At 43.8% G+C, this 14,407-nt stretch overlaps 1 protein-coding gene across 1 annotated transcript in view; it reads left to right on the top strand.

The window, feature by feature from the left end:
* The window catches only part of LOC139562913 (MAM domain-containing glycosylphosphatidylinositol anchor protein 1), a 407,306-nt gene that overhangs the window by 227,467 nt on the left and 165,432 nt on the right, over positions 1-14,407 (top strand). Inside the window, exon 5 of the mRNA XM_071381072.1 lies at positions 7,980-8,176. Coding sequence (XP_071237173.1) covers positions 7,980-8,176 — 197 coding nt within the window. The remainder of the gene's footprint in view (positions 1-7,979; positions 8,177-14,407) is intronic.

Genomic DNA, 14,407 nt, shown 5'->3' on the forward strand with positions numbered 1-14,407 from the left:
GGGGGATGAATACTTTTGCAAGGGACTCTATTTGCCTTGTTAAAATCACCAGCTGCAATAAATGCGGCCTCAGGTTATGTGGTTTCCAGTTTGCATACTGTCCAGTGAAGTTCTTTGAGGGCCGTTGTGGTATCGGCTTGAGGGGGAATATACACAGCTGTGACAATAACCAAAGATTATTCTCTTGGAAGTAAAACTGTCGGGATTTGATTGTGAGGTATTCTAGGTCGGGTGAACAACAGGACTAGAGTTTCTGTATGTTATCACAATCACACCATGAGTGGATAATCATGAAGCATACACCTCCGCTTTTCTTCTTCCCGGAGAGTTCTTTATTCCTATCTGCGCCATATACTGAGAACACAGCTGGTTGTATGGACAAAGACAGTATATCCTGAGAGAGCCATGTTTTCGTGAAACAGAGTATGTTACAATCCCTGATGTCTCTCTGGAAGGAGATTCTCACCCTGAGCTCGTCTTCTTTATTATCTAGAGACTGAACATTAATAAGTAATATACACGGATGTGGTGGATGGTGTGCGCGGACTAGAAGTCCACTCCTAATACCTCTTCTCCGCCAGCGGTGATTTGGATCAGCCTCTGGAATCAGTTCAATTGCCCTGGGGGGTACGAACAAGGATCCAATTCCGGAAAGTCGTATTCCCAGTCATAATGCTGGTGAGTTACCACTCTGATATCTAAAAGTTATTTCTAGCTGTATGTAATAACACAAAATATTTCCTGCGGTAATAATGTAAGAAATACAATTCTGCAAAGTTGCTTCGGAGCGAGAAGCAGAGCTGCCCCATCTGTCGGCGCCATCTTGCTAGTCTGTACATAGTCAAAGCTTTCCTTATTTTTGAGTCAGTCACAGTGGTCAGGTATATTGGGATGCATACCACGAGCAGCACTTTCTCCATTTTGGCACCATTCTCCGGGATGTACCTGAACCCATTTCGAAGTTACAGCGTCCCCTCCCCACTCGGCTGAGATGCCACTCAGCCCCCCTCCCGGAACTCTAAAACAATACACCTGACCACTTTGACTGACCCAAACTTAAGGGAAGCTTTGACTATGTACAGTGAGCATAGCCTTGCTGTTGAGAGAGGCCACCGTGGAGAAGACAGGCTTTGTGCACACTGCCCACAAAATGAGGTGGAAACTGAGCTGCACTTCCTAACCTCCTGCCAAATGTATGGCCATATTAGAGACACATATTTCCCTCAGAATACACAGACCCCCAGAGAATTTGAAATAATCTGACATTTTGAAATGTCTTTATTCTTTTGGATCTTTTGTGAGTGTAATGTTTACATGTTTGTTTATTATCTACTTCACTTGCTTTTGCAATGTTAACATATTTTTCCCATGCCAATAAAGCCCTGAAATTGAAATTGAGAGAGAGAGATTGAAGAGACAGGAAAATATTGGTCCAGAAAGTGGGACAGAGAGAGAATTAAAGTGTGTGGACAGTGGTTGCATTACAGAAAACAACCGAATCTGCTGATATTGAACAATTTTGGACTTTGTCCACATTCAGGCTTGAGTCCAAGCTTCAGACTCACCGTTCCCCTTTCCATCCTCCTCTTTCCCCTGATCCCAGGGTGCAGAAGCAGAACTTTCAGAGTCTCAGATAAAAGCTGCTGATCCTGACTTTGTTTATGCCCCAAGTCTCCCGCTTTTGTCAGATCCTTCCAGCAATGCTCCACAACACAGGACAAACACACACACACACACAATGGATAAATGCTCGCAATTACAATAAAAGAAAATACACCAAACCACAGGCATATCAAGCCAAACTATTCCTAGTCCATTCTCATGCAGGTGTATCAAGCCAAAACATTCCCAGTCCATTCTCAAACACATAATACTACAGTTTCTACAGCCAGAAGCCTATAGCCCACAGATGATCCGGATTACCTGATTAGCTATCCTCTCCATCTCTGTTTCCTGCCAGTGTCACCTGCCAACAGAAGAGCGAAAGAAAGGGAGGGAGAGGAAGACGGTGACAGGGAAAAGAGGATAGAAGGTGCAGAGGTGTAGGGGAGCTGCACCGGAGTAGGTGGCAGTTAGATAGCGTCTCTGTGACTGAGCACGTTGTCAATGTGCCAATTAGGCTGGCAGCAAGTTGGCAGGAAACGAACACATTCGCACTCATATATCTATATATATATATATATATATATATATATATAGAAAATGGAAGAAGTTCAAGATGACGGTCAATCACCCTCGGTCTGGGGCTCCATGCAAGATTTCACCTCGTGGGGCATCAATGATCATGAGGAAGGTGAGGGATCAGCCCAGAACTACACGGCAGGACCTGGTCAATGACCTGAAGAGAGCTGGGACCACAGTCTCAAAGAAAACCATTAGTAACACACTACGCCGTCATGGATTAAAATCCTGCAGCGCACGCAAGGTCCCCCTGCTTAAGCCAGTGCATGTCCAGGCCTGTCTGAAGTTTGCCAATGACCATCTGGATGATCCAGAGGAGGAATGGGAGAAGGTCATGTGGTCTGATGAGACAAAAATAGAGCTTTTTGCTCTAAACTCCACTCGCCGTGTTTGGAGGAATAGAAGGATGAGTACAACCCCAAGAACACCATCCCAACCGTGAAGCATGGAGGTGGAAACATCATTCTTTGGGGATGCTTTTCTGCAAAGGGGACAGGACGACTGCACCGTATTGAGGGGAGGATGGATGGGGCCATGTATCGCGAGATCTTGGCCAACAACCTCCTTCCCTCAGTAAGAGCATTGAAGATGGGTCGTGGCTGGGTCTTCCAGCATGACAACGACCCGAAACACACAGCCAGGGCAACTAAGGAGTGGCTCCGTAAGAAGCATCTCAAGGTCCTGGAGTGGCCTAGCCAGTCTCCAGACCTGAACCCAATAGAAAATCATTGGAGGGGGCCGAAAGTCCGTATTGCCCAGCGACAGCCCCGAAACCTGAAGGATCTGGAGAAGATCTGTAGGGAGGAGTGGGCCAAAATCCCTGCTGCAGTGTGTGCAAACCTAGTCAAGAACTACAGGAAACGTATGATCTCTGTAATTGCAAACAAAGGTTTCTGTACCAAATATTAAGTTCTGCTTTTCTGATGTATCAAATACTTATGTCATGCAATAAAATGCAAATTAATTACTTAAAAATCATACAATGTGATTTTCTGGATTTTTGTTTTAGATTCCGTCTCTCATAGTTGAAGTGTACCTATGATAAAAATTACAGACCTCTACATGCTTTGTAAGTAGGAAAACCTGCAAAATCGGCAGTGTATCAAATACTTGTTCTCCCCACTGTATATATATATATATATATGTATATGTATATATATATATATATGTGTGTGTGTGTGTGTGTGTGTGTGTGTGTGTGTGTGTGTGTGTGTGTGTATTTATCAAATCAAATGTATTTATATAGCCCTTCGTACATCAGCTGATATCTCAAAGTGCTGTACAGAAACCCAGCCTAAAACCCCAAACAGCAAGCAATGCAGGTGTAGAAGCACGGTGGCTAGGAAAAACTCCCTAGAAAGGCCAAAACCTAGGAAGAAACCTAGAGAGGAACCAGGCTATGAGGGGTGGCCAGTCCTCTTCTGGCTGTGCCGGGTGGAGATTATAACAGAACATGGCCAAGATGTTCAAATGTTCATAAATGACCAGCATGGTCAAATAATAATAATCACAGTAGTTATCGACGGTGTAGCAAGTCAGCACCTCAGGAGTAAATGTCAGTTGGCTTTTCATAGCCGATCATTAAGAGTATCTCTACCGCTCCTGCGGTCTCTAGAGAGTTGAAAACAGCAGGTCTGGGACAGGTAGCACGTCCGGTGAACAGGTCAGGGTTCCATAGCCGCAGGCAGAACAGTTGAAACTGGAGCAGCAGCAAGGCCAGGTGGACTGGGAACAGCAAGGAGTCATCATGCCAGGTAGTCCTGACGCATGGTCCTAGGGCTCAGGTCCTCCGAGAGAGAGAAAGAAAGAGCATACTTAAATTCACACAGGACACCGGATAAGACAGGAGAAGTCCTCCAGATATAACAAACTGACCCTAGCCCCCCGACATATAAACTACTGCAGCATAAATACTGGTGGCTGAGACAGGAGGGGTCAGGAGACACTGTGGCCCCATCCGATGATCCTTTATTGAGAGTATTTTAACTTTTTGTATTGTTTGTTGGTTTGGCAATGCCACTGTCAGTCAGAGAAACATGCTGAGGAAGATTATTACCACAGCAAGCAAGGTACTTGGAGTCAAACAGACAGGCCTGGATGAGATTTTTAAGGTCAGGGCCCTCCGTAAGGCTCACAAAATCATTTTAGACCCAAGTCACCCCCTGTACCTGGACTTTGAATTACTCCCCTCTGGGCGCAGGTATAGGGCACCCCTCAGCAGGAAAAATAGAACGAGACAATAATTTGTGCCAGGTGTGATATCCCTCTTAAATAGCTCGGGCAAATGTTCCCATTGACCCCGTAAGGCCAGCAGGCTAGTCTTTTCTTCTTTTTAAAATTATTAAAAAAAAAAAAATTATTTATTGGTGCGTGACTGTTATTGAAAGTTGTATTGTCAATCTTGTTTTGTATTTAACACCACTTTAAATGTGTACATGACACTGCAACAAAATTTCCCCATGGGGACAATAAAGTAATTAAGTAAGTAAGATGATACCCCCGGACAGGGCCAAGGAAGGAAGGATATAACCCCACCCACTTTGCCCACTTTGCCAAAGCACAGCCCCCACACCACAAGAGGGATATCTTCAACCACCAACCTACCATCCTGAGACAAGGCCGAGTATAGCCCACAAAGATCTCCGCCACGGCACAAACCAAGGGGGGGCGCCAACCCAGACAGGAAGGTCACGTCAGTGACTCAACCCACTCAAGTGACGCACCCCTCCTAGGGACGGCATGAAAGAGCACCAGTAAGCCAGTGACTCAGCAACTGTAATAGGGTTAGAGGCAGAGAATCCCACTGGAGAGAGGGGAACCGGCCAGGCAGAGACAGCAAAGGCGGTTCGTTGCTCCAGAGCCTTTCCGTTCACCTTCACACTCCTGGGCCAGACTACACTCAATCATATGACCTACTGAAGAGATGAGTCTTCAGTAAAGACTTAAAGGTTGAGACCGAGTCTGCGTCTCTCACATGGGTAGGCAGACCATTCCATAAAAATGGAGATCTATAGGAGAAAGCCCTGCCTCCAGCTGTTTGCTTAGAAATTCTAGGGACAATTAGGAGGCCTGCGTCTTGTGACCGTAGCGTACGTGTAGGTATGTACGGCAGGACCAACTCGGAAAGATAGGTAGGAGCAAGCCCATGTAACGCTTTGTAGGTTAACAGTAAAACCTTGAAATCAGCCCTTGCAGGGAAGCTAGCACTGGAGTAATATGACCAAATGTTTTGGTTCTAGTCAGGATTCTAGCAGCCATATTTAGCACTAACTGATGTTTATTTTGTGCTTTATCTGGGTAGCCGGAAAGTAGAGCATTGCAGTAGTCTAACCTAGAAGTAACAAAAGCATGGATAAATTTTTCTGCATCATTTTTGGACAGAAAGTTTCTGATTTTTGCAATGTTACGTAGATGGAAAAAAGCTGTCCTTGAAACAGTCTTGATATGTTCGTCAAAAGAGAGATCAGGGTCCAGAGTAACGCTGAGGTCCTTCACAGTTTTATTTGAGACGACTTTACAACCATCAAGATTAATTGTCAGATTCAACAGAAGATCTCTTTGTTTCTTGGGACCTAGAACAAGCATCTCTGTTTTGTCCGAGTTTAAAAGTAGAAAGTTTGCAGCCATCCACTTCCTTATGTCTGAAACACAGGCTTCTAGCGAGGGCAATTTTGGGGCTTCACCATGTTTCATTGAAATGTACAGCTGTGTGTCATCCGCATAGCAGTGAAAGTTAACATGTTTTCGAATGACATCCCCAAGAGGTAAAATAAATAGTGAAAACAATAGTGGTCCTAAAACGGAACCTTGAGGAACACCGAAATGTACAGTTGATTTGTCAGAGGACAAACCATTCACAGAGACAAACTGATATCTTTCCAACAGATAAGATCTAAACCAGGCCAGAACATGTCCGTGTAGACCAATTTGGGTGTCCAATCTCTCCAAAAGAATGTGGTGATCGATGGTATCAAAGGCAGCACTAAGGTCTGGTAGCACAAGGACAGATGCAGAGCCTCGGTCTGACGCCATTAAAAGGTCATTTACCACCTTCACAAGTGCAGTCTCAGTGCTATGATGGGGTCTAAAACCAGACTGAAGCATTTCGTATACATTGTTTGTCTTCAGGAAGGCAGTGAGTTGCTGCGCAACAGCTTTTTCAACATTCTTTGAGAGGAATGGAAGATTCGATATAGGCCAATAGTTTTTTATATTTTCTGGGTCAAGGTTTGGCTTTTTCAAGAGAGGCTTTATTACTGCCACTTTTAGTGAGTTTGGTACACATCCGGTGGATAGAGAGCCGTTTATTATGTTCAACATAGGAGGGCCGAGCACAGGAAGCAGCTCTTTCAGTACTTTAGTTGGAATAGGGTCCAGTATGCAGCTTGAAGGTTTAGAGGCCATGATTATTTTCATCATTGTGTCAAGAGATATAGTACTAAAACACTTAAGTGTCTCTCTTGATTTAAAGAGGAGTCCGTAATTTGCTTTCTAATGATCATGATCTTTTCCTCAGAAGTTCATGAATTTATTACTGCTGAAGTGAAAGCCATTCTCACTTGGGGAATGCTGCTTTTTAGTTAGCTTTGCGACAGTATCAAAAATACATTTTGGATTGTTCTTATTTTCCTCAATTAAGTTGGAAAAATAGGATGATCGAGCAGCAGTGAGGGCTCTTCGATACTGCACGGTACTGTCTTTCCAAGCTAGTCGGAAGACTTCCAGTTTGGTGTGGCGCCATTTCCGTTCCAATTTTCTGGAAGCTTGCTTCAGAGCTCGGGTATTTTCTGTATACCAGGGAGCTAGTTTCTTATGACAAATGTTTTTAGTTTTTATGGGTGCGACTGCATCTAGGGTATTGCGCAAGGTTAAATTGAGTTCCTCAGTTAGGTGGTTAACTGATTTTTGTCCTCTGACGTCCTTGGGTAGGCAGAAGGAGTCTGGAAGGGCATCAAGGAATCTTTGTGTGGTCTGAGAATTTATAGCACGACTTTTGATGCTCCTTGGTTGGGGTCTGAGCAGATTATTTGTTGCGATTGCAAACGTAATAAAATGGTGGTCCGATAGTCCAGGATTATGAGGAAATATATATATATATACACACACAAACCTTTAACTTCCTCAGTCCTCATCAAATGAGCCCAATGTCACCATATAGATCATATCTTAATTTGATCATCCTGTTGTTGCAATACTTTTCCTGCACAGTTTGTATCGTATTCAAGGTTTAAAAAGGCTTCTGAAGTTTGTAATTTCTAGTTTAAAGTTTCAGACTTGATTTGCCCTCACAAAAAATGTATAAACCCCTTATTATAATTATAATTATAATCAACATAATAATTCACATTCCCTGTTGCTGCGGGATTATTTTCCTGCTGTGAGAAACTGGGTCAAATTAAGATATGGTAGCAGTGGGAGCGATGGAGGGATATAGAGGAAAGACTCTTTCATGGACGTGAAAGCTGTTTAAGATCTGGCATCTGTAGAGGACTGCACCTACAGTACATAACACAGGAAGGTAGCCAAAATTACCTGAGTCATGCACGGAAACACACACACACACACACACATTTTCCTGCTGCACCTATATAGGCAGGTAACCCTGTAGTGTAGATATTTTCCTGATTCATTTGTGGAGTGTCTCAGTAATGTATACGGTACAGTAGGTGGAGACTGCGTAGTACAGTGTAACCATTGTGAAGGTCTTTACATAACCTTGATGGAGTTTTGTGTAGTATTTGGAGAAACATATTCTTGATATTGACAAAGTGTGTGTGTGTATGTGTGTGTGTTTCTAGACCTCGACAAACCCGTGCTGACAGTGCACCAGACCATCAGTGATGTGCGCGGGAGCTATTACCAGGAGAAGACGGTGTTCCTGCGCTGTACGGTCAACTCCAACCCCCCAGCCCGCTTCATCTGGAAACGTGGCAACACACCCATAGAGCAGAGCAAGGATACCGGAGTGGACATCTACGAACCGCTCTACACACAGGTACTGTAAGGGGACCGCTCCAAATTCACCACAACCCATAGAACAGTATGGACAGAGGCTCACGGCATACACATAAACATGCACACACAAATGAACCACAACCATAGATATGGATATAGGACTCATCTTTGTACCTGTGCCATTATGGCATCTGTGACCTCTCCATTTTTAAGTAGTCAATTTTCTTATTTTGTATTTGGAAAAAGCATAAAGCTAATATTGGTTATTTACCTCCACCTGCAGTACTGGGGTCCTGAACCAAAATGTATTGTGGCCACTAGATGGCGGTGAAATAGCTTAAAGCCATTTACAAACTATAGGCAACCCAATTTACAATTTGAAGAAGACGGTGCTATGATCATTGTCTGATCGCTCCCAACAAATAGGAATCCCCACCCTGTTGACTACTTTAAAATGCTGGCGGTCTTAGGTCTTCAATGGCAATGCCCGTGCTAAAATGGGTTATATCCATCTAGTCCTTTAAATATCTCTATGACCACAACCCATAAGAGAGAGCAAGCATAACAGTGTGCGTCTATGAGCCATTCTACACACAGGTATTGGATGTATGAGAAAAACACACAGCTTATACACCACATGTAACTGGGTAAAACCGTCAACCTATTGTGAATGTGCCGTAGTTGTTCTGCCAGTGCCAGGTGCCCCTTCATTGTGTTTACGTTCACACTTTACCTCAACCCATAGAACAGCACAGGGATACAGCCTCCCATAGATGGGCCTAATCACAAACATACACATGCTCGCTCATCACATCACGTTGGACAAAGCAAGGATATTGGAGTGAATATCTTTGAACCGTCATACAGACAAGTATAGGCACACACACTCACATTCCAGACCAAACGTAACAAACAGTACAGCAAGGATAACGTAGTAGAACGTACGTCGTATACCAAACACAGACCTTATCCATGTGATGTGTTCATCCTTGAACACTTCACACTATGCACACATACCACGCACGTTGAGATGACTAAACTGCCTGGAGTTACCCTGGATTGTAAACTGTCATGGTCAAAACATATTGATACAACAGTAGCTAAGATGGGGAGAAGTCTGTCCATAATAAAGTGCTACTCTACCTTCTTAACAGCACTATCAACAAGGCAGGTCCTACAGGCTCTAGTTTTGTCGCACCTGGACTACTGTTCAGTCGTATTGTCAGGTGCTACAAAGAGAGACTTAGGAAAATTGCAGTTGGCTCAAAACAGGGCAGCACGGCTGGCCCTTGGATGTACACAGAGAGCAAACATTAATAATATGCATGTCCATTTTTCCTGGCTCAAAGTAGAGGAGAGATTGACTTTATCACTACTTGTATTTGTAAGAGGTGATGACATGTTGAATGCACCGAGCTGTCTGTTTAAACGACTAGCTCACAGCACAGGCACCCATGCATACCCCACAAGGCATGCCACCAGAGGTCTCTTCACAGTCCCCAAGTCCAGAACAGACTGGGGGGCGCACAGTACTGCATAAAGCCATGACTACATGGAACTCTATTCCACATCAGGTAACTGATGCAAACAGTAGAATCAGATTTAAAAGAACAGATCAAAATAAACCTTATGGAACAGCGGGGACTGTGAAGCAACACAAACATAGGCACAGACACATGCACACACACATATGATAACATTTACACATCCGTACATATGGATTTTGTGTTGTAGATATGTGGTAGTGGAGTATGGGCCTGAGGGCACACACTTTGTGGGTTGTGAATTATTTAATAAATGTATTGTAATGTTTTTAAAATTGTAAAACTACCTTAATTTTGCTGGACCCCAGGAAGAGTAGATGCTGTCTTGGCAGCAGCTAATGGGGATCCATAATAAATACAAATATATATAGTATGTGTGTGTGTGTGTGTGTGTGTGTGTGTGTGTGTACACTGCTCAAAAAAATAAAGGGAACACTTAAACAACACAATGTAACTCCAAGTCAATCACACTTCTGTGAAATCAAACTGTCCACTTAGGAAGCAACACTGATTGACAATAAATTTCACATGTTGTTGTGCAAATGGAATAGACAAAAGGTGGAATTTATAGGCAATTAGCAAGACACCCCCAATAAAGGAGTGGTTCTGCAGGTGGTGACCACAGACCACTTCTCAGTTCCTATGCTTCCTGGCTGATGTTTTGGTCACTTTTGAATGCTGGCGGTGCTCTCACTCTAGTGGTAGCATGAGACGGAGTCTACAACCCACACAAGTGGCTCAGGTAGTGCAGCTCATCCAGGATGGCACATCAATGCAAGCTGTGGCGAGAAGGTTTGCTGTGTCTGTCAGCGTAGTGTCCAGAGCATGGAGGCGCTACCAGGAGACAGGCCAGTACATCAGGAGACGTGGAGGAGGCCGTAGGAGGGCAACAACCCAGCAGTAGGACCGCTTACGCCGCCTTTGTGCAAGGTGGAGCACTGCCAGAGCCCTGCAAAATGACCTCCAGCAGGTTTTTAGAGAGGTGGATTTTTAAAAGTAGAAGTTCAAATTGTTTGGGTACAGACCTGGATAGTAGGACAGAACTCTGCAGGCTATCTCTGCAGTAGATTGCAACACCTCCCCCTTTGGCCGTTCTATTTTGTCTGAAAATGTTGTAGTTAGGGATGGAGATTTCAGAATTTTTGGTGGTCTTCCTAAGCCAGACACGGCTAGGACATCCGGGTTGGCAGAGTGTGCTAAAGCAGTGAATAAAACAAACTGTGGGAGTAGGCTTCTAATGTTAACATGCATGAAACCAAGGCTATAACGGTTACAGAAGTCATCAAAAGAGAGCGCCTGGGGAATAGGAGTGGAGCTAGGAACGGCAGGGCCTGGATTCACCTCTACATCACCAGAGGAACAGTAGGATAAGGGTTCGTCTAAAATGAGAATTGATCGTCTAGGATGTCCGGAACAGAGAGTAAAAGGAGCAGGTTTCTGGGGGTGATAAAATAGCTTCAAGGTATAATGTACAGACAAAGGTATGGTAGGATGTGAATACAGTGGAGGTAAACCTAGGCATTGAGTGATGATGAGAGAGACATTGTCTCTAGAAACATAATTGAAACCAGGTGATGTCATCGCATGTGTGGGTGGTGGAACTGAAAGGTTGGATAAAGTATAATGAGCAGGGCTAGAGGCTCTACAGTGAAATAAGCCAATAAACACTAACCAGAACAGCAATGGACAAGGCATATTGACATTAAGGAGAGGCATGCTTAGCCGATTGATCATAAGGGTCCAGTGAGTAGTGAGGTTGGTAGGGGTCGCGGCGATTCAGACAGCTAGCCGGGCCATGGGTAGCAAGCTGGCAGAAGATGGAGGTCTGTTTTTAGCCATCTCGTGCATTTCCGTCGGTAGATTAGTGGGGTACCGTGTGGTAGAGGGGACCAATCCAATTGGCAAAATAGTTCGATAGACCTATTCAGATAGCAGCCGATAAGACAGCTAACGATTAGTGGGCTGCAGATGAGCGTTCAGGTTACGTTGCAATGGAGGGGCCAGTTGGATAACTCCCTCGGGCAGATAACATCGGTAGTCCAGTCATGAAGGTCCGGTGGGGCTCCGCATCGGCAGTAAAGCGGGTCCGGATAGGTGATTGTAGCCCAGGAGTGGCTGATGGAACTCTTCAGCTGGCTAGCTCCGCAATAATTGATGTTTGCTCCGGGACCGACGTTAGCCAATAGTCACTCCGATAGCAGCTAGCTAGCTGCAAGATCCAGGTGTAAATGTCCAGAGCTTGCGGTAGAAACCCGGGGATATGGAGAGAAAATTGGTCCGGTATGCTCTGATCTGAGTCGCGTTGTACAAAACTGGCGAAAGCTTTTCGAGCTAAAGGATAGCTGATGACCGCCAACCGTGGTTAGCTGAATACTAACGTTAGCCAGTGAACTGGCTAACTTCTGGCTAGCTTCTGTTGTGGATTTCAGATTTGAGGTGAAAAATACTTTTTTTTTTTTTATTCTTGGTGAGGCGGGTTGTAGGAGAATGTTTTGAAGTTGAGTTTTTAGGGGAAAAAAATGCGAAGAAAATATGTAAATATATATATATATACACGGGACACGATAAGACGAGGACAAAGGACGTCTGACTGCTATGCCATCTTGGAATACAAGATCTACCTACCTCATCCCCATATTGTTTTTATTTACCTTTCTGATCTTTTGCACACCAGTATTTCTACTTGCACATCATCATCTACTCATCTATCACTCCAGTGTTAATTTGCTAAACTGTAATTACTTCGCTACTATGGCCTATTTATTGCCTTAACTCCTCACGCCATTTGCACACACTGTATATAGACTTTCTTTTTTTTATCTTGTGATATTGACTGTACGCTTGTTTATTCCATGTGTAACTCTGTGTTGTTGTTTGTGTCGCACTCTTTTGCTTTATCTTGGCCAGGTCGCAGTTGTAAATGAGAACTTGTTCTCAACTAGCTTACCTGGTTAAATAAAGGTGAAATAAATAAATAGGCTACACCACTGCTGTCGTCCTTACCTTGAAGCGTCTATTCAAGTTGGTCATATAATATTTTATCCCGACAGCAGTCGCACCATTGGAAGACACAGCTTTCACTATAGCCTACAAAATCCTATTCCTGCTCTTTTCCCGCAATCCGTCAAATTCATTTGGTGTGTCATCATTGTGGTCTCTGACTTGTGGTCAGACTCGCTCAGCCGGAACAAACTTAAACTTGGCCTTTTTTCAATGTCATTAAGAAAACGGAAAGGTGTCATCGTTTTTTCCCACACAAATGTCTATGCATCTTGTTATTCCCTTAAAAGGGGAGATGGATCTCAGGCCATCACTTCTAATTCGCCTGTCAGAGAATCCTAGAAGTAATCATCACATTTTTCTAATTATCTGAAATCTGATTACAATATTTTAGCTGGTAACGTAACAGATGACATGTTATCCATTACTCCCCAACCCTGACCCCTTCTAGCTACTAGCATTGTTTCCTCTGTTCTCCTTTAATTGAAATCGCTGTATGGTCTGCTACAAAGGGCCACCCTGAGAGCACAATTAGCCGGAGTAGCTCTTCCCACGCTACGACAGTGGAAGAATGAGACAGGAGAAATCCCACTCAGTCAGCCAAGCCTATATCCCAAATGGCACCCTATTCCCTTTATTTTGCACTACTTTTGACAAGGGCCCATAGGGGCCTATTCCACCCATAGACGGGTGGAATAGGCAGCCGTGGGAATGAAGTATGAACTAGCTTATCTGGAAATCATTATTGAAGTAGAGTTTGAAAAGCTCTATGTAGTTCTATGGACTGCAGAGAGAAATAGGGCGAGGGAGGAAGCGAGAGAGCAAGAGAGGATGGACGGAGAGGGGAATGGAAAGTGAAAGAGATATATGGAAAAAAAGAGATGGATTTGTTATTCTAATGATGATATTTCATTTGGCTGATGGTCTCATCCAAAATAAATGTTGAATCCTTTAATCAGATATATTCTCTCTGCTCTATGATATTAGGACACAGCATAATGTATGGATTATTTTGACTATAACAAATACTCAGATGAAACGTATTGTGCTATTTATCACAAACTACTTTGTGTCAAAGATTAACAAGGACATGGACAAACAAGGACAAAATGGCGCCAGAGCAGAAGGCAGACGTTTTACGCGCCCCCAACCGATTGTGTTTTTTTGTTTGTTTGTCTGCGTTGTTTGTAATTATTAAAAAAAAAAATTTTTTTACATAATGTTGCCGCTACTGTCTCTTATGACCGAAAATAACTTCTAGACATCAGGACTGAGATTACTCACCACGGACTAGCAGAATCCTTTGTCTTCTTTCACGTCTCTGACGAGCCCGAGGATATACGGCTACCTCGGGAACAGGCCCCGATCCCAGTGATCTGCGTGAAGTGGAGGAGGTGAAAGAGAGACCGGAGGGTGGGCTGCCTTCTGAGGAGTAGGTGGCGATCGAATAAACCCCCACTCCCCTCAATTCTGCTCGCAAATATGCAATCTTTGGACAATAAAATGGCCGAGTTATTGGGAAGATTAAACTACCAACAGGACATTAACCTCTTTGGGCTGCAGGGGCAGTATTGAGTAGCCTGGATAAAAGGTGCCCATTTCACACGGCCTCGTACTCAATTCTTGCTCGTACAATATGCATATTATTATTACTATTGGATAGAAAATACTCTCTAGTTTCTAAAACCGTTTGAATTATATCTGTGAGTAAAACAGAACTCATTTTG

This window comes from Salvelinus alpinus, chromosome 33 (genome assembly GCF_045679555.1).
Source record: "Salvelinus alpinus chromosome 33, SLU_Salpinus.1, whole genome shotgun sequence".
NCBI classification, from domain to species: domain Eukaryota; kingdom Metazoa; phylum Chordata; class Actinopteri; order Salmoniformes; family Salmonidae; genus Salvelinus; species Salvelinus alpinus.